General features: G+C 37.8%; 2 protein-coding genes across 5 annotated transcripts; both read right to left on the bottom strand.

Moving 5' to 3' along the window:
* Positions 1 to 5,257: 5,257 nt before the first annotated feature.
* On the bottom strand, positions 5,258 to 17,628 carry RNASE4 (ribonuclease A family member 4). 3 transcript variants are annotated; one of them, XM_007479754.3, is made up of 3 exons: positions 17,512 to 17,628; positions 6,774 to 6,830; positions 5,258 to 6,265 (listed from the first exon to the last, which is right to left on the bottom strand). In XM_007479754.3, the coding sequence occupies exon 3, from the start codon at positions 6,240 to 6,242 to the stop codon at positions 5,811 to 5,813; it is 432 nt and encodes a 143-aa protein (XP_007479816.1). In that variant the 5' UTR covers positions 6,243 to 6,265; positions 6,774 to 6,830; positions 17,512 to 17,628; the 3' UTR covers positions 5,258 to 5,810. The 3 variants fall into 3 exon arrangements, with proteins under 3 accessions (XP_007479816.1, XP_001368728.1, XP_007479817.1); XM_001368691.4 differs by having other exon boundaries at positions 17,489 to 17,569; XM_007479755.3 differs by lacking the exons at positions 6,774 to 6,830; positions 17,512 to 17,628 and adding an exon at positions 6,608 to 6,747.
* On the bottom strand, positions 12,521 to 17,629 carry ANG (angiogenin). Of its 2 annotated transcripts, none has more exons than XM_001379291.4 (2): positions 17,512 to 17,629; positions 12,521 to 13,425 (listed from the first exon to the last, which is right to left on the bottom strand). In XM_001379291.4, the coding sequence occupies exon 2, from the start codon at positions 13,398 to 13,400 to the stop codon at positions 12,948 to 12,950; it is 453 nt and encodes a 150-aa protein (XP_001379328.2). In that variant the 5' UTR covers positions 13,401 to 13,425; positions 17,512 to 17,629; the 3' UTR covers positions 12,521 to 12,947. The 2 variants fall into 2 exon arrangements, with proteins under 2 accessions (XP_001379328.2, XP_007479818.2); XM_007479756.3 differs by having other exon boundaries at positions 17,489 to 17,594.
* Positions 17,630 to 18,152: the final 523 nt, after the last annotated feature.

Below are 18,152 nucleotides of genomic sequence, written 5' to 3'. Positions count from 1 at the left end.
TTAATTCTACCCAGTATATTGATTGGTCCCTTCCTGGAAATTTTTCACAACCTGTAAATTTCTTTACCTTCAAATGTTTCTAGCCCCCCTTATACAACATTTTGCCTATTGTTGTGCATAATATAGATAATAGCTTCCTTTCAATGACTTTGTATTTCAAACTGTATATCTGATAATATTTATTTTGATTTTATATACTCATGTTTATCATCAGTCATTTGTTAAACTGTATACTCATTATCAATTATTTCTGAAAATTGTTAATCTTGATCATATCCTGATATTGTTATATTCTCCATTGTCCACTGGCTTCATTCTATGGTATGCACTCTAAAAAAATTTTTTTAATCAAATAAAGAAGGAGGAGATGTCACAGGTTGATAACTCTGGGTCCATCTAAGACAAAGATCTGAGAGCTGTCATCAGAGCTTGAATTCTCACGGTCTGTCTGAGAATGGGTCTGAGTGTCCTCACCTCCACCTCCTTTTAGTTTCCCATAACAAGATTGCTGACCATTCCATGAACCCTGGATGATTCCTGGAATCTTACCCCAACCATTATCCTACCAGCTGCACTATCTACATTTTTGCTACATTATCCCATGGACCTTTCTCATGGGTGATTGTAATTCCTGTGGTTCTTACCTTTAAAAGATCTACCAGCTTTCAATAAACTTGTACCCATTACCATTTCCATGGGTCCCTTCCAACCTCACACTGTGACTGTGTTTTTGATTCTTATCTTTTCCCCTCATCCTTATATATAGTGAGGCACTTCTAATTACCTTGGTATTTCCTCTTATTATTTCCCCGAACCTTGCCTTCAGAACTCTGATCCCAATCCTGCCTCTCCCCTCTGTGTGGCATTATCAGATCTGAGCATGAGAATTGTTCTATCATCACTTTACCCTAGCTGAGAATCCAAGCAACTGGTGAGACCTCTCCCTTTCTTTTGAAGAAGATGAGTATAATGCAGTTTTCACTGATTTAAATTTGTTTATTTGCTATTTTAAGGAGTACAAAAGTTAACTCACTATAGCTAAAAGTATTTACATTCCTACATGAAAAGAGAATATGTAACTCTTCGGAACTTTATTACTATTGAGACAGTTGAAGAGATAGCTAGACAGTGTGGAAATAAGTTGAATATGATGTGATGGTACCCAAAAAAGCAAAATTAAGGGGCAAAAAGAGATTATTCTACTTATAGAAGAGGGAAGGGAGAGATAGAATAAGATAAATTATCTTACATGAAGAAGCAAGAAAGAGCTCTTACAGTAGAAAGGAAGATGGGGAGGAGTGATACTGGAATCTTACTCTTATCAGAATTGGCTCAAAGAAAGAAGAATATCCATACTCAGTTGAATATTAAAAACCTATCACTCTATAAGGAAGTAGGAGGTAAGGGAGAGAAGAGAAGTAGAGAGAATGATAGAAGGGAGGGTGCATTGGAAAAGGCAGGGGTCAGAAGCAAAACATTTGTCAAGAGGATCAGAATGAAAGGAAAGTGAGAGAGAGAAGGTAAACAGAGAAAATAGGAATGAGAAAAATACACTGTAATCAGAACTGTGAACTGTGAGTGTGTATTTGGGATAATTTGTGATTTTTTTATCCATATATGTGGGACTTTATATGATCATGCAAACATTGACTATTTGGAGAATCTTATATACAGGAGTGTACTGAAGTCAGCTTGTACTGATTGGGGAAAGCCAATTATTAAAATTTCAGTGTAAGTATTTACACCTCAGAAATAGTCAAGCCCTACAAATTAGGGTTTGATTTCTAGTCTTAAGAAAATTATGGGGAAAGTGTTAATGCAAAATAAGCTGGGTGACCTTGGGCAAGTCATTTAGCCCTGTTTGCTTCACCTTCCTTAAGTGTAAAAATGAGCTGGAAAAGGAAATGACAAACCACTCCAGTGTCTTTGCCAAGAAAAACCCAAATGAGGTCACAAAAGAGTTGGACATGACTGAAATTACTAACAATAACAAAAACAAAAATACTTGATAATTCATTTTAGAGATGAGATAACAAAGGTCTAAAGGACTGAAGTGATTTGCATAAAGGACTAAGGAGAAGGGGGCTTACTTATAAGGATGGTAACTGTAACTACAATAAGTAGTTCTACCCCTATTAATGAAGTACTATGAGGAAAGTACATTGCAAACCTTAAACTACATTGTAAATGTTAGTCATTATCTGTCTTGTCACCATTATTGCTCTTATTATTAAGTAAACCCCTGGGTATCATCTTTAAAATAAGAGGTTTGATAGAGCATATCTAAAGTCCTTTTCAGTTCAAACATGATATGAATCAAAATGGTGGAATGGAAAGAACACTGGATTGAATCCTATAGGATCTATTTGGGAATCACCAAACTACTTGCTCTGTGTATGACTTTGAACAAGTCACTTCCCATCACTAATACACATTTTTTTTATTTATAATTGAAACATTTGAGTTAATCTCTAAAGTTGCTGTCAGATCTCAACCCTTGTAATCCTATGAATCTGAGTCCCCATATGAAGAACCAGAAGATGGGAGGTAGGGAACAGTGAAGAGAATAGTGAGAGACACCCAGATACACAATCTTGTTAGAACAGAATTGAGTAAACATCAACCTCTAGATCAAGGGATATCCCTTCTCATCTGAGGCAACTAGATAGTGCAGTGTGGATAGATTGTTAGATCTGTGCTCAAGAATACCTGAATTCCGAGGAACTTCCAGTCAAGATGGCGACTTAGAGAAAGCTAAAGTTCAGAGCTCCAGAAACCCTTCCTTACCGATCTCAAACCGAATGTTCCTAGGGCACCGAAATTCAAAACAAACCCCGAAAACACTCTTCCTGGAGCTGGATCAAAAGGTACGGCCCCCCAAAAGTCAGAACCCGAGATCACTCGGATCTAAGGGATAGGCAAAAGGAAGGTCCCAGGACCCATCCCCCCCAACCCAGAGCGCTGAATCTGAGGCAGCAACAGGAACCTCAGGGCAGGCAAAAGGGCCTTGGAGCTGAAGGCCGCATCCTGAAAACAACCTGACCCAGTCGCGGGGGCACCCAGACAGCAGGGAAACAGGGAGAGACAGGGGGAGCCTGTAGCCCCCTGACCAGATCTTTCCATCTGAGTCTCACTGAAGAATACCTGAATTCCGATCCTGCCTTAGATATTTATTATCTGTATGACCCTAGACAAATCATAACCTGTCTGCCTTAGCTTCCTCAACTATAAAACAGAGCTAATACATGGTAATTCTTTTGTAAAGGTTCTAAGCAATAATAAGTGGAAAGCACTTAGCATAGTGCTTTGTACAAAGATGGTGCTTAATAAACATTTTTTCCTTCCTTCCCTACCATAATCTATTGATTGTTAATACATTATCCCTTTATTATTGCCCCTTAGCTGCCACTGTTTAACATCGAAGGTTATATAAGGCACGAGTGAGAGTCATTCAGTACACATGATTGTGGAATCAGTCCTCTTGGTTCTGCTATGGAGAACAGTCAAAAGCAGTGCTTAGTACTTGGTGACAGGGACTTGGAATTAAGCCTTCCCACGACAACCCATAGCAGTGTAGGGCTCCATCCTCTGGTTGCCCAGGTGTATAATGCATGGGACTCCCTGTATGGTTTGTCTGGAAGGTTGGAATTGTAGGGGCTTATTCTTTTCTGTATATACCCAGAGGAAAGTTGGGATCCCTGGGGAGCCTCCAGTAACCTCATATTTCTATAGGCTACAAGAATGAACTTAGTGAAATATCCAAAAAGACCTCATTTAGAAACTCAAATAATCCTTTGAAATCATACTGAGGAGATCTGTCCTTAAAGTTTATCATAAGTCTCTTGATGCATACAGGCCTTAGACCCAAGTCTTAAGTATTTCTTTGGAAGAGAAACATAGTGAGCCAGGGACATGTAAGGTATTGAGAATTGATGTTAAGGGAAGAACAAAATAAGTGACCTCCCTTATCCCAAATATAGCTGATGTCTCGCAGTCACAAATTAAAGAATTTTTTTATTACAGAAATGCTAGAGAAACTCAATTATGCCAACAACTCCAATAAAATATTGAGGTTACACTGCTCTTTTAATATATGATTCTGACTCACAAAAGCAATTCCAGGCTTGAAAGGAGGGAAAAGAGAAATTCAATCTGGTAGTTCAATCCTATCCTAATTCATATTGAAACTGATGGAATCCAAATATTTCCACTGTTCCAATTCCAAAAACTCATGATGACCTCCCACCAAAGCTGGTTTTCTTTGCCTACTAAAAATAGCCAGCACCCTGATACTCATTCAAGTATTATGAAGAGAGAGGCTCAGATTAGAGGCTAGTCAATCTATAGCAGTGATGGTGAACTTTTTAGAGACCAAGTGCTATGCTCCACTCCATGCCATGCCAAGGACTTTTCACCCAACCCCTTACCCCAGACAGGGGAGGAAACATTCCCATTGGGCTGCTGGGCAGAGGGGCAGGTGAAGTGAAAAAATGTTCACAGCATGGTGGAGAGGAGGAAGGGAGCAACTCGTCTAGTCCCTCTGCCTTTCTAGTAATGAACTCTAGGGGGCTACAGGCTCACATGCCCACAAAGAGGGCTCTGTATACTCTTTTTGGCACATATGCCATAGGTTTGCCATCATGGATCTATAGTCTTTGCTTGACTAAACCACTGCTAACTAGCTTTTTTATTTTTAATGAGTCATTTAAATACTCTGGGTCTCAGGTTTCCTATCTTTTCTTTCTGTTCTTTTTATTTTAAACCCTACTTCCCATCTTAGAATCAATACTGTGTATTGGTTCATGGCAGAAGAGCGGTAAGGGCTAGGCAATGGGGGTTAAGTGAATTGACCAGGGTCACAGAGCTAGGAAGTGTCTGAGGACAGATTCTAACCTAGAACCTCCCATCTGTAGGCCTCCTATCAATTTACTGAGCCACCCAGCTGCCCCCAGACTCCTTATCTTTCAAATCAGGGTAGTAATATTCCTTGGGTACATAGTATAATGAAAAAAGGACTATACTTAGAGGTGAGAGATTAGGATTCAAATCCTGCCTAAAATATTTAAATCTGCACTTAATTTCTCTAAGCTTCAGTTTCCTCGACCATAAAATAAGAATGGGAATACTGGATTGTCAGGAAGCTCAAAAAGTACTTAGTAAAATTCAGAAAAAATACAATTTGTTAGTCATGATGTCAAGCACAAGTAGAATCCAGAGTCATTAAATCATACATAAGGATCTTACAGACCTCATACTGTCAGTTTTTAAACATAATTTTTCTATATTTTATTATGTTTTTATTTATTTTGTTAAACAGTTCCCACTTACACTTTAATCTAGTTTGATCCACACTCAGGAATCTTACAGGTCACATGGACCCTGTGGGCCAAGTATTTGACACCCCTTGTATGCTAGCATTATTGGAGGTATCACAACAATCATATGATAAAATGAATTACTTAAGAATGTTTTGTAAAGGAAAAAGTGATATACAAGTAAAGGTATCACCACTCATCCTTTTCCCTGTCAGAAGGATAGGAAAAAAGAAGACCTAACTCTTCCATAGAAGAACAAAGATATTTATTAGGAGACATAGGTCTTTTGCAGACTGTTTCTCAATTTCTTCTAGGGTCTCTTGCAGACTTTGTTTTGCAGTTTCCCATAGGGCCAAAGAATATAAATCATGGACTGGTTATAGGAAAATAAGCCAAGGATATGAAGAAACAGGGCCCACAGCATCCGCCATCTTTCACCAGCAGACAATAAGAAAGTGGGAACTGATGCTGCAGGTGGAGACAGCAAGATGGGTCCTACCTATCAAAGTGCACAGGCAGCAAATCTTCACAGGCAATGACAACATGCCTGGTTCTGGTCATCGCCCTGTACCTACAGTTTGGGGAAGTGGAGCCACCTGTCACTCTGCAGTCTGTGGTCTTCATAATGCCTTCATGGCAGTTCATTTGACCATTCTTGCATCTGATGTCAGTGGTACGGCAGATACTGTTGATGTTCCAGATGTCCTCATGGATGAAGCTGTTAACAGGCTTGCATCTTGGCTCAGTCATCCGCCTCCGGTGCATCATCTGGTTGCAATAAGTAGAGTCACCACCTTCACTAGAAGGATCCACATGCTGTCTCAAGAACTGTTGGTACCTCCGATTCTGGCCAGAAGAAGGTTGCACCAACCATAGGCCAAGCAAGGCCAACAGCAGAAACAATGATCCAATCTTCTGCATAGCCATTATCTCCTGCCTAGTTAGAGGCTCTTAAAGAGAGAACAAAACAAGAAGCAGTAGAGGAGACGTAAATATGGAGGGCAGACTGCTCATCCCTTCCCAAAAGACCATTTCTATTCTATACAATTCATATACAACTTTTCCCCCCTCTCTAGAATTTCATTTTCTAGTTGTTCTAGATATGTAGTTCTTTAATGGACATCATTGATCATAAAATTTCAAGTGTTCTATGAACTTTAATGGGAAAGCAATTACATCTTTATTTCAGTATCATTGCTTTCCTTTATAATCCTGTGTTTTTTATTTAATGCATTTTGAAAATATTACTTTGATCAGCTATCTCCCACATTCCCATGTAGTCCCACTCTTACTTCTCTCATTCACGACATTGTTCCCAAATGGTTCAGTTTCCACTCTTTCATCCAAAGGTAATGTTCCATCTCAAAGAAGATAACTGCTCATTAAGTACTTACAAGAAAGTTAAGTATTCATTTCAGTTAAGTACTACAAGGAACTAGGAGCAAGACTCCAGTTTACCTTTGGTTTTTGTTGGGAGAGCTGCAAGTGGCCCTGATGAGACGTCCTAGTCTGGTCCTAAAAAAAAAGCATCAAGAAAGTCTGAAAGACTACTCTATAAGACCTACAGAGGCATATTGAGATTTCACAGTTACACAAATCTTCTTTATCTTATTATGAGTGGCAGACTCGATTGAAGTTCAAAGCAGAGATGGAGTAGGAAAAAAGAAGAAAGCCAAATTTTGATTGCCGTTTTTTTTCCTTTGATATTCTCCCAATGGAAATAGAAACCAGGCCTTTGTGAATCCTGTTAATCAGCAAGGTCTATGTACATATGTGTATACATGCACACACACACACACACACACAAGATCCCAGTATAAACTCCTTGTTGAATGAATAAAATAAGGAATAGCAACATGAGTGATAATAATGAAAATACCTCTCCCACCATAAATGGCACTAAATAAGAGAATTTCAACAGGAGTTGTGCAACAATCTGCCAAATAATAACTAACCTTTATACAGCATTTTGAGGTTTTCAAAGCATTTTACATACATTAACTTATTTGATCATTTCATTTTCACAACAACCCTGGGAAGGAGGGGATATTATTATCTCTGCTTTAAAGAAAAGAAAATTGAGCCTAGGAAAGATACTACATCTTTCTCAGGAACATATGGTTACTAAGTGTCTGAGGTAAGATTTGAACTCGGGCCTTCTAAAGCACTACACTCTATCCCCTGTGCCATCTATCTGCCAATCAATACCAGCTGCCCAAGAAAGAACTTAAACACCTTATCTTCTACACTCCTCAGGTAGAACTAGAAGCTGGCAGAATTTCTACTGATGGTAAAAGGTCATACTTCATGGTCCCCTAGCTGTCCCTTCATGTGCTTTCAATAATCCTATATTTTTTACTTTGTTTCTGTTCTCACCCCTCCCCACTCCTGTACCTGGACTGACTCTCTCACTTCTCATACTTGCTTTTGTTCATTTCTACCTTAATCTCCATACATTAAGGAAAACAGCGAGAGTCACTTTCCTTTTTTCCTTTTTTTAAACCCTTACCTTCTGTATAGAATCAATACTGAGTATCAGTTCCAAGGCAGAAGAGTGGTAAAGGCTAGGCAATTGAGGCTAAGTGATACACAGCTAGGAAGTGCCTAAGACCAAGACACTCAATTTTCAAGGCTGGAACTCAGCCTCACTTGATCTCTAAAACATCTGTGAGCTAAGCAAAGCAGACGTACTGCCATTTTTACAAATATGCAAATGGAAGCTCAGAAAGGATAGGTGATTTAGGTCAAAGGTCACAAATAGTAGTGCCCAAAGAAGTTTTCAGTCTCAATTCAATAATAATAATAGCATTTCCATACCACTTTAAGGTTTGCAAAATACTTTACAAGTATTACCACATTTTATCTTCACAGCAACCCTAGTATATAGGAACTATTATTATCTCCATTTTGCCAATGAAGAAACTGAGGCAAGCAGAGATTAGGTGGCTTGACTAGATAGGATTTGAACTCAAGTCTTCCTGACTTGCCCAGTACTTACCACTGAGAACCTTCTTCAGGGCATTACTTTCTTCTGATTTTCCAATATCAGTGACATATTTATGTTTTTCCATCTACTATCTCTTATTCTAGACCCTTTATAACTAATAATAATAATAATTTATATAACTTACTGTATGCCAGGCACTATGCTGAGCACTTTGCAATTGTTATACCATTTGATTTTCATAAGTGCTGTTATCCTCATTTTCTAAATTGGAAAAATGAGGCAAAAAGAAGTTAAGTGAATTGGCCAGGGTCATACAGTATCTGGCTGGATTTGAGCTCACTCCAGACTCCAAGCCTGATGCTTTATTCACTATACCACTTAGCTACCTTATATATTCTTGTGACACTTCACCACAATATGGTCCGGTTGGTCCACATGAAGATCTAATTGATAACTGTGGCCTATTTTTAACTCACTACAAAACCAACCACTAAAAAATAATGTATTTAAGAAAAGGAGAAAGCCCACATTGAGGAAGAGTTGTCAATAACCATTTAACAGCCTGGAATTTCAAGTGGAAGTGACTAGAACTCAAGTAGATTATGAAAAAGTGATACACCACCATTTATAGGAATTACTCCTAATGCTAAGTCATGACTGATAATGCAGTAATATAAAATGGAATGCTGGAGCTCCACAAATGATCAGTTCCTTGGGGTATCTTTCTGATTTTCTATTAATCTTCCTTTGACTGGAATTCTGGAAATTGGTCCTATGATCATAACAAAATATACCTATAAACAAATCTTAGCCCAGGTCTACCTTCACTAGACTTCATTGCCCTTCAATTGAAAAAAAAATTAGCCTTAGGTAACAGAGACATATAATTTCTACTGATTTCTTCCTTTTCTTACAACTGAATAAAATCCTCAGTAAGTTTACCCATAGGACTTGTATCAAAATCCTTCTTTTAAAAGTCTCATTGCATGTCAGGGCTGAAAAGAGCCTTGGAAATCATATAGTAGAAACCCCTTGTTTTCATAAAGTCCCTATGTTTTTAGGAACATAAGAAAGATATCTGCATGGTATGATCTTTTATAGCTATTAACTATGATTCTAAAGATATCTTTTACCCATCTTATAAACAATCTCCTTCCTTGAGTTCATTCTTCTACACGTAATTTGATCTTGGAATCCTCTGATTTCATTGCAGGACCAGGATAGCATAGCCAAACTGTGATGAGAAGTATTTTGTTTGATACATTGTATGATTTTGACCCAAGATCCAATTACCTGAACTGCTAAGTTGATATATCCTTTAGAATAAAGAGCATTCAGTTATGTAAAACTGAATATTTCTATTGAATGTATCCTGCAGAGTGTCCTCAGGATAGCTGTCCTCCATTTAGCCCCCCAAATAGACAGAGAAATATTCTTGTTGTAACCAAAACTAGCTATGTATCTCCAATGTGTCACTAAAATCAGACTAAGGGACTAAGGCAGGGATGGCAAACCTTTTAGAGAACAAGTGCCCAAACTGCACCCTCACATCATATGTGAGCTGTCACTTTACCCCAGACAAGGGAGAGAGAAATCACTCCCATTAGGCTGCTGGGCAGAGGTGGATAAAGTGAAAAATATCCTCAGGTGCAGTGGAGAGGGGAAAGGGAGCCCCCTCTGGCATGAGTGCCATACATTTTTCAACTCAGATCTAAGGTATCAGTGTCATAAATGGACTATTTGAGGTAGTTGGGAGGCATTGCAGTTAGAGAGATTTTAATGTAGTAATAAAACATATACACTCCAGCTTTTGGAATAAGAACTCACTGTTTAACAAAAACTTCTGGGAAAACTGGAAAACAGTATAGCAGAAACTAGGTATAGACCAATATCTCACACCCTATACCAACATAAGATCAAAATGGGTATGTGATCTAGATATAAAAACTGATACGATAAGTAAATTAGGAGAACATATAATAATTTGACTGGCAAATCTATAGAGGGGAAGAATTTATGACCAAACAAGAGACAGAGAGCATTATAAGATGTGAAATGAATCATTTTGACTACATTAAGTTAAAAAGCCTTTTGTACAAACAAAACCAAAGTAACCAAGTTTAGATGGAAAACAAAAAACTGGGGGGGGGTGGATTTTATAATGAATTTCTCTGGTAGGGGTCTAATTTCTTAAATTTGTAGAGAATTAGGAAATTTTATAAAAATTTACAAGTCATTCTCTAATTGTCAAACGCTCAAAGGACATGAACAAACAACTTATAGATGAAGAAATCAAAGATATCAATAATCATATGGGAAAATGTTCTAAGTCACTCTTGATTAGAGAAATCAAATTAAAACAATTCTGAGATATCACCTCACACCTAACAGACTGACCAATATGACAATAAAGGAAAGTGACAAATTTTGGAGAGGATGTGGCAAAATTGGGGCACTAATGAATTGTTGGTGGAGTTGGAAACTAATCCAGCCATACTGGAGGACAATTTGGAAATATGTCCAAAGGCCTACAAAACTATGCATATCCTTTGATCCTGTAGTACCCCTACTGGGTCTATATATAAAAAGGGGGGGGAGAGTGGGGAGGGCAAGCTGAGTAGCTCAGCAGATTGAGAGCCAGACCTAGAGATGGGAGGCCCTAGGTTCAAATCTGACCTCAGACATATCCCAGCTGTGTGACCCTGGGCAAGGTACTTAACCTCCATTGCTTAGCCCTTACTACTCTTCTGCCTTGGAACCAATATACAGTATTGATTCCAAGATAAGGATTTTAATAAATAAATAAAAAATAAAAGGTGGGGGAATAAAAAATAAAGAGGAGGAGATTAAAAAGAGGAAAGGCCTACTTGTTCAAAAATATAGCAGGTCTTTATGGTAGCAAAGAATTGGAAACTGCGGAGATGTCCATCAGTTGGGGAATGACTGAATAAATTGTGATTTACGTTGGTAATACTATTGTGCTATAAGAAATGATAAGCAAGATAATTTCAGAAAAAGCTGAAAAAATCTATATGAACTGATGCAGAGTAAAATAAGCAGAACAGGGAGAACATTATACACAGTAATATTGCACAATGACTGACTGTGAAAGATTTAACTATTCTCAGCAATACAATGATCTGACACAAATCTAAAGGACTTAAAACAAAGAATGCTTTCTACCTCCAGAGAAAGAACTGTTACAGTCAGATGCAAATCAAAGCATATTATCTTTCACATTAGTTTATTTACAGTTTTATTTTGAGATTTTGGTTATATATTATATATATATATATACATAATGTAAGATTTCTCTCACAATAATGACCAATATGGAAGTATGATTTGAATGATAATACACATATAACCCAGGTCAAATTGTTTACTATCTCTGAGAGGGGAGATGGAAGGGAGGGAGACAATTTGGATCTCATAATTTCAGAAAAAATATGTTGGATTGCTGTTATATGTAATTGGGAAAATAAAATATCTTTGAATAAAAAATAAAATAAAAATAATTAAATATATATGTATGTTCTTCCCTTTTCTATGCCCCACATACATTCTTCTCTCTATCTTTGACAAGGACAATGGCCTGTATAATAGTAACTGCATTCCAGATCAGGAAGATAGCAATGAAAGAAGTGTGAGTGAAAGAATTTGGCCATGATATAATTCTTCTTTCAGAGATTTTGATTGCCAGTCAGGAAAGGTTTGAATAATAGTAGTTTTCCTAATATTTCCTAATATTAAATATTTGGGAAGGCTCTTCTTTCTCCTGTCTCAGGTAATGAATGTATTTCAAAGAATCCAAGTTCCCAAGAAGATTACTGTAATGAATTTAAGAATCAATAATCCATTTCTCTATCTTCCATAATTAATTTGAGGTCTGCCAAAAAGGCAGGACTAATCACAAAGCTCTCTTGAGCACTTTCTCAGAGGCCTATGGGGAAAATAACTCACTCTTCTTAAATTTTTCAAAATTATGGCATAAGAAACATCCTGATTCATCTAAATTCTTTTCCTAGTAATCTGGAACTATGGGAATATTCTCACACTGCTTTGAGAAGGGTATCCAACCAATACTAATTTTAGAAACTATTATTAGGCCCACACACTAACCATTTCTAGCAGAGACTGATAAAAGGGTATAGAGTAAGGAAAAGGGTTTCCATTTTATTGATTTCTCTGTAAGGAAGCAGATGAGAAGAATAAGAAATGAGTTTAATATTCAATGAACCAATGAGAAGACTGATGATTACTGATTTCAAAGATATTTTATTTATTGAAAATGCCCAAAGGCCAAAACCAAAGAAAATGAATAATTCATCTGTTAAGAAACTCAGAACAAGTATTACAGCCATTCCTGAATTGAGGGACATATATTAAGGAAGAGGCATAGAGCTCCAACTCCTTGCAATGAAAGCAGAACTAGCAAAAATCAACAATTTTACTATATACATATAGATCAGGGGTTGGCAACCTTGCCAAAGGAACTTGCCAATGTCCCAAGTCTAAGATGTTGAGGGCATGAAAAGAATAGTACATGAAGAAAAAAATACAACTAATTAAAGAAGGGGTGGGAAAGCTGGTATAAGGAACATGATCATAGTATATAAAATTATTATCAACCTAAATACCACTTGGGACACCCATGCCTTAGGTTGCCAAACTCCTTATGTAAATTATTTTGCAATGATGGTCTGGTCAAGGTGGACAGGTAAATTATTCTCACAGGCAATGATGATATATCTAAAGTCAGAAGTGGCCCTGTACTTGCAGGGAGGTTTTGTAGACCCTCCTCGATGCTCACAGTTAGTGACCTGAAATCGTGACTTGCTTATTCTAAGCCTTCCCCCTTCATAGGGATTCCCAGCTTTATCTCCACAGACAGCCTTGATGCTAGGGTAATCACCATGGATGAAGGTATTCATATCCTTGCAGGGCTGGGTCAAACCTCTCTGTCTCATGATCGCTGTACAGTACTTGTCATCCCGGCCCTTTGGTTTGGAGTCATAGTGCTGAATCAAGAAGTGTTTCTCCCTGGCATTTGCTTCTGTCAAGGAAGGTGGAACCAGCCATAGCCCCAGGATGAAGAGCAGCAAGAAAGGGTCCATGGCCTTAAGAAACATCACCATCTCTCCGAGACGTTTCTGCAAAGGGCTAGAGGAGGAAGGATATGGCAACCATTATAGGACATCATTCTAAATGAAAGTCAAATAGATATGGAATGTTTTGTTCCTTTTTTACTTTGTTTCTTGCCAAGAGAGCAAAACTCTATAGCCACAAAGTTCCCAAGACCCAAAGACTATGGGTCTGGATTCACATACTTTGATCCTTTCTGATTTCTAATTCCTTAACCACAAACCACTTATCAGAAGAAACAAGTGACTAGAAACATCAGGGGCATCTAGCCATCTGCTTTTCTATTCTCATTTCTCTACTAGGAATAGTTAAACCTAGGGATTTAACAGATGTCCAGAGATGCTACCCCCACATCCACCACAGAGAGATTAATTCATTCATTTTGGGGACCACCGAATTGTCTATATTAGAGGATGAGTTGATCCTGACCTTAACTTTCTTTATCTAGCAATCCCCATATTAGGCTTCTTCACACTCAACCACGCACCAATATATCAAACCAGAAAAGTATCCTGGCATCTGTCCTGTTGCAGTCCATATACTCCCCCATCAACTTTCTACCTCTTTATCAGGAAAAAATTATTAAATTAGTATCATCATTATTATTTGAAAGGATTCAACAAATTTTTGGTGCTCTGACTCCACTCTCGATCCTTGTTCCTACCTAGAACAAAAACCCTTTCCTTTGCTACCAATTCTCCTAATAAATGCTGTATTCCTAGTAAAATATAAATTCCTTGAAAGCAGGACCTAGCTCAATTTTGCACTTGCATCCCCATTGCCTAGCACTGGATCTGATATATAAAATGCTTTGTGATTGGTTGTTTCATTGATTGATTGGAAATTCATTTTAGAATCAGATTTCCTGGATATGGATAGCAGCTCTGTTGTTTACTAGGTATAGGAACTTGGGCCGGTGGATAAAACATTTCTAAGTCTGAGTTTCCTTATATTCAAAATAGAGTTGGACTTAATAACCTCTAAGGTCACTCCTAGCTCTAAAACCATTGGCTGTCCATGGGTTCCATGATATAGTTTTGTTGTTTTTAAACAGTTGATGGAGAATTATCATGAGTCACTAGATGGCAGTGGTGGATAAAAAAATATGCACACACTAAAATTAAGTCATACTGAAATGGTTGAGCAAAAAGGAGTCCAAGAGAATGGCTTATGTTTACTTTTTTTTGTTGTTACGAAGTATTTTATGTGACATATTTCATTTGCCTATGACAATAATTCTCTTATTTCATTAGTACAACTATCATTATTTTTATTTTAAGAGTGAAAAACTGAGATTTTTAGAATGTCCAAGGTCATATATAGCTAGTATGTACTAAAAAATGAAATACACATCAAGATTTTCTGGTGCCTAGTCTAGTTTCCCCTATGCTACATATTCCTCTCATATCTCAGATATCTCTTACACTCAGATTCAGTTTGAACTACTCTCCTAATTTAAAACAAAATAGCAACTGATAAAAGATCAGGGTCCAGTGGAATTTGTTTTATTGGCCAGAGAGTCACAGGAAGGGTATATGCTGAGTGAAATCTACTCTGCAGAAAAAAACATTAATGTTTACCCTTAAAATGAGAGACTTATATAAGTATATACAACATCAACTCATAATTCCTACTGACATTATTTTGCTTATGTGGCTCAGGACCATGGATGCTGCATTTCCCAAAGTTTTCCAAGTCCTTGTATATTGCCATTATTCATTACACTTGGAACACATTTTCCTGGGAATGTTTCCTCTTTGAGTTACTTGATAAAATTGTTTTAGCATTTTATTTACTATGATCACACGCCAACTTGACCTGAAATGGAGAAAGATTTGCTTTTTCAAGTTCAAGATAACTAGAGACAAGGGGAAGAGGACAACCAATATATTAAAAAATCATTAGATGAGGGTCAAAATGGTCATACAGCTGTCTCAAATCTTTCTTTTCTATTCAAGTCAGTTTTTACCTAACATAGATGAAGGTGAAGAGAAGATATAGGAAATATCTGATGAAATTAACTCTCCATACTGGTCTCTCTCAACATTAATGAAAAGCATACATGCCATGTACAAGTCACAAGGGTGTTACTGGTTCGAGGAGTCAGGAAACATCAACCAACCGCATCTAGAAGTCTCCTGCCAAACTTGGGTCAACTTTAAGATCTAAACCCAAGTTACCTTATTAGAGAAGACTAGTGGTAGATGAATGATAAAGTGGCAGTCCCTAGCCACATGGATATTTTAGGAAAACTACATTGTTTGGAATTCAACTTTGTCACTGAAACCCTTTTATGTAGTAAAATTCAGTAAAAGTATGAAAACCTTTTATGTAGTAAAAGTCAGTAAAAGTTAAAAAATGACCAAAACAGGGGGCAGCTAGGTAGCTCAGTGGATTGAGAGTCAGGTCCAGAGACATGAGGTCTTGGGTTCAAATTTGACCTCAAACACTGCTTAGCTGTGTGACCCTGGGCAAGTCACTTAACCCCCATTGCCTAGCCCTTACCACTCTTCTGCCTTGGAACCAATACATAGTACTGATTCCAAGATGGAAGGTTAAGGGTTTAAAAAAAAGAGAGACCAAAACATTCAGATTCTGGTGCACTCTTTGTTAATGCATGACATAGCTTACTAAAGGGTTAAAAGCAGTTGATGATAAGTCAAGTTCCTCTATCATTGATATGTGCCCTCACTTTGTCCCATTGAGTAGCACAATTCAGCCCCAACTGTTCAGCTCACATGTAACACCCTGAGATTAAGGCATTGGACAATCTGTATTGAGCCACTTTCTCTTCTAAGAATCCTACTTACAAAGCAGTTTGGCCATCAGAAACTGAAGCACTCCAGATTAGGGTAGGAACTGTAATTATAGTTTCTGATTCATATGTCTATCCCAACTGAAAGCATAAACATAGGTTGTCTCTGATTGATTGTGACCTTACCTGGCTGACTCTGAATCAAAAAATTCCTGAAGCTTTCTCTATAGTACCAACAAAAGCTCATCTGTCCTCCTCTACCATATAACAACTTGTCCACACAAAAAAATAGTAGATTGACCAAAAAAGTAAATACCAAACATCTCTCTCTCTCTTTCTCTCTCTCTCTCTCTCTCTCTCTCTCTCTCTCTCTCTCTTTCTCTCTCTCTCTCTCTCTCTCTCTCTCTCTCTCTCTCTCTCTCTCTCTCTCTCTCTCTCTCTCTCTCCCTTCCTTCCTCCCTCACCAACGCCCACCCCATCTCTGTCTCTCTGTGTGTCTTTCTTCTTCTGTCTGCCTCCCTTTCTCTCTTCCTCTCTGTCTTTATCACTCTCTGTGTGTGCATACATGTGTATTTATCTCTATTTCTATCTCCATCTCCCTGTCTCCATCTTCATCAGACAAAAGCTGTCTATCTCTGCCCCTGTCTCTGTGTCTCTGGTGCTGATTTCACAAGTCATCAGTATAATGTTAAACTATTAAATTATTGTTAGTATGGGGTAAACTGTTCCTGAATGTGGCTTTGGAATAATATTTCTTCCCAAATGATTTTCCACAAATCACATATCCCTTCAAAGGGATTGTTTGATTCATATTTTCCTGCCATTGTAGACAGCTTTTGTTCTGTTTCTATGTGGAGCCATTGGCAAGGAGATACTCAGGGAAATAGCCAGAGAATCATAAGGACAAACTAACTAAATTTCCTCCCTCTAAGCACTGTCATATTGAAATATTCCAAGACTTCTTTATTTACCAATTCCTGATTCAAGCATAAAAAAAAAATTTTCTCAAGTTTGAAGCCTCTAACATATGTTGGGGCCCCCCCCACTTAAAGGTCTGGCTCATAGATTTCCTTCTGTCCATCTTGGAAGGGCATGTCACCTCAGCCATACCTACCATTAAACCCTGGTTGTTTAAGTGATTTTGACAACCTAGTTTATTAACATTCAATTCTTTGACCTAGAACCAAACCCTTTAAGTAGGATGGGAAGGGCCATCCCACAATAACTACACTAACATCTATGAATCACAAGATAAATAAATTAGATGATAAATAGGTAGATTGATAGATTAGATTAGATTATTATTCAGTAGAAAAGGAATCTTACAAAAATCAATCAATTTCCCTTACTGGAGAAGGATTCCGGTTGTTTCCTCCCTGAAGAGAGCTCTCAGCACCCCTCATCCCCTTGATTCTGATTATATAGTTTTCAGATGGATTAGGGGTGGAGATAATTGATTTGCTAACTCCCAGCCTCTATTAGAAACAGGAAGACCAAGGGCATTCGATTTGTACAAACAAGAGAGAAGTCATTCACCTCCTGGTGGGGTGTTTAAGTGAAATATTAACCTGACCAAAAGAATTGAGAGATTAGCCCTAAGAGCCAAAGTCTGTTGGGAGTGGTTAATAGAGATCTAGAATCTACTCTATCTTGAGAAGCCCTTTTAATCTGTTGCCTTTAGAGATAGTTTTTCCCATAGGTCTTGATGTTTGGGGAGTATGAAATATAGATATCTTCATACTATTTTCCAAGTTGGCTGCTGGACACAGGATACTCAGTCCCTAAGGGTGCTTCCACCCCTAGGAATGGCAGTCAAAGGTCTGTCGACTTTAGATGAACATGACTATGTCTGGTAGCTCTGATGTTAATCAAACAGTTTTTCGTAACATAACAAGTGGCATATTTAGGAGTACAATCCAAAGTTTTCTGACTCTTGGTCCAATACCTTTATAGTACTTTTCTTCACTAGCTAGGCCCCTTCACTCTTTTG

This window comes from Monodelphis domestica, chromosome 1 (genome assembly GCF_027887165.1).
Source record: "Monodelphis domestica isolate mMonDom1 chromosome 1, mMonDom1.pri, whole genome shotgun sequence".
NCBI lineage: Eukaryota > Metazoa > Chordata > Mammalia > Didelphimorphia > Didelphidae > Monodelphis > Monodelphis domestica.
Note: the sequence above shows the minus strand (reverse complement) of the source record. Positions and strands in the feature narration are given on the sequence as shown.